The following is a 2219-nucleotide window of genomic DNA, read 5'->3' as shown; positions in this document are numbered from 1 at the left end:
CTTTTCTCTATCCTATTTAAATATTATTTCTTCATTCTTTCTTTAATCTTTCTTTATTTTTTTTAATCATTCCCAACAACTATATTTTTCAAATTCCTAACAGCTATATTTTTAAATTTCCCAACGGTAACATTTTCAAATTTTCCAACAATTATATTTTCTCAATAGCCTTTTTTTTAAGGGTTATTTTTTTTTCAAATGGTAATATTTTTCAATAGTCATACTTTTCAAAAAGACTTGATAAATTTCAAAATTAACATAGATATGATAAATTTCAAATTACATCGAATTTTACCCGTTGAAAACTAACATAAATGAAGAGAAATTTCAAATTACATCGAATCACTATATCGTTGCTACAAGTGCTCAACGAGATCTAATTGGAGTTGAAAATGAGTTTTTGTATCTCTAATTTTTTCATAGGCTGCGATGAATGCCATAAATTAACTAAATTCTTCTGCAGGCTTGTGGGACACTATTGTAGGGATGCTTTCAGGCACTTGTTCATAATCATAGTCTTCTGCTCCATTAGTATCACGTTCATCTTCAATTACCATGTTATGCAATATTATGCATGCCTTCATAATGTAATCAAGAGCCTCTGTTTTCCAAAGACGTGCAGGCCCACGAACAATTGCAAATCGTGCTTGAAGTACTCCAAATGCAGCTCTACATCCTTCCTTGTTGACTCCTGAGTTGTAGCAAAAAGACTATTCTTTCTACCTCATGGAACTGAGATTGTCTTTACAAAAGTGGACCATGAAGGATATATACCATCAGTAAGATAATATCCCATTGTATAATCATGTCCATTGATTGAGTAATGCACCGAAGGTGCACGACCTTAAGCAAGGTTGGTAAATATAAAATAATGGTCTAGCACGATAATGTCATTATGAGACCCAGGTAACCCAAAAAAAGCATGCCATATCCAAAGATCATATGATGCTACTGCGTCCAAAATAATTGTTGGCTCACGACTATGACAAGTATACTGACCTTTCCACCCCGATGGGCAATTCTTCCATTTCCAGTGCATGCAATCAATGCTCCCTAGCATCTCTGGAAATCCACGCATTTCACCAACTCTTAGCAACCTGGCAATGTCATTGCTATTTGGTGACCTCAAGTACTCTGTAGAATAAATATCGACTATGGCTTCAACAAATTTTTTGAGACTCTCTATTGCAGTGCTTTCTCCAATTCTCATATATTCATCTGTAAAATCTGCCACTACTCCATACGCAAGCATCCTTAGTGTGGCAGTCATCTTCTGAAGGGGAGACAAACCAAGCAATCTAGTAGCATTTCTTTTTTGAACAAAATATTCATCTTTCTCTTCTAGATTAGATTTAATCTGTAGAAAAAGAGAACAACTCATTCGAAACCTCCTCTGAAATATGTTAGGAGGATATACTGGTGATTATGCAAAATAGTCTTGAAAAAGTCTTTGGTGGCCTTGCTCATGATCATGTTGGATGAACCTATGGCCTGGAACAGAACCACGACGTGATGTTGATGCCCTCTCTTTTTCTAATCTTTCTTCTTCCAATGCAAGAAGCGAAATTATCTCAAAATCATCATCAGAATCAGAGTCATTTAGAAGCATATTACGTGCATAATTTGTATTACGACCCATGGAAAAAAATTTCCAAGTTGCTGCCACCAAAAAAACACACAACTATTGCAGCCTGTGTGAATAATTCACATATTGATACTTAAAAGCAAAGAATACATCATGAAAAGGCATGTTCTGGCAAAACAAGAAACTTTTTTGAATACATCATGAAAAGAATACATAATTCAAAAGGTTTTACTTAGCAAAGCATATAAACTTTTTTGATAAGTACAAAGCATTTAAACTTTTAATCTCTAGCAAAACAAGAAACTAAAAACAATGGCTTCCCTACAGTTCAGAAACTGAGTTCTGGTTTTAGAAAGATCCTCTCCACTGAAACCTAAATAACTTCTTGCATTCATGTTGGTTGGTTATTTTATGCCCTGTCCTTGGCCTGCTCTCAACTACCCTAGGCTGGGTACTTCCATTTTGGGGCTATCTTTAGTCTGGTAATAAGTGTTATAATCTATAGAAAACCACAAGAACAGTACAGCCCAATCTTTGCAAAAGAAAGTTACATCCTTTCATCTTTGAAGGTTACCTGCCAATCAATTAGCAAAAGAATTGATGCTGTTCAGATTTTTTTTTTGTAAAATCTCAG

The 2219-nt window shown here is 34.7% G+C and overlaps 1 protein-coding gene across 1 annotated transcript; it reads right to left on the bottom strand.

The window, feature by feature from the left end:
* Positions 1-443: 443 nt before the first annotated feature.
* Positions 444-1270, bottom strand: LOC112025874 (uncharacterized). The gene is made up of 2 exons (XM_065775786.1): positions 1000-1270; positions 444-691 (listed from the first exon to the last, which is right to left on the bottom strand). The coding sequence occupies exons 1-2, from the start codon at positions 1268-1270 to the stop codon at positions 444-446; spliced, it is 519 nt and encodes a 172-aa protein (XP_065631858.1).
* Positions 1271-2219: the final 949 nt, after the last annotated feature.

Source organism: Quercus suber, unplaced genomic scaffold, assembly GCF_002906115.3.
Source record: "Quercus suber isolate HL8 unplaced genomic scaffold, Cork oak 2.0 scaffold_119, whole genome shotgun sequence".
NCBI classification, from domain to species: domain Eukaryota; kingdom Viridiplantae; phylum Streptophyta; class Magnoliopsida; order Fagales; family Fagaceae; genus Quercus; species Quercus suber.
This window is presented reverse-complemented; position numbering and strand designations above follow the sequence as displayed.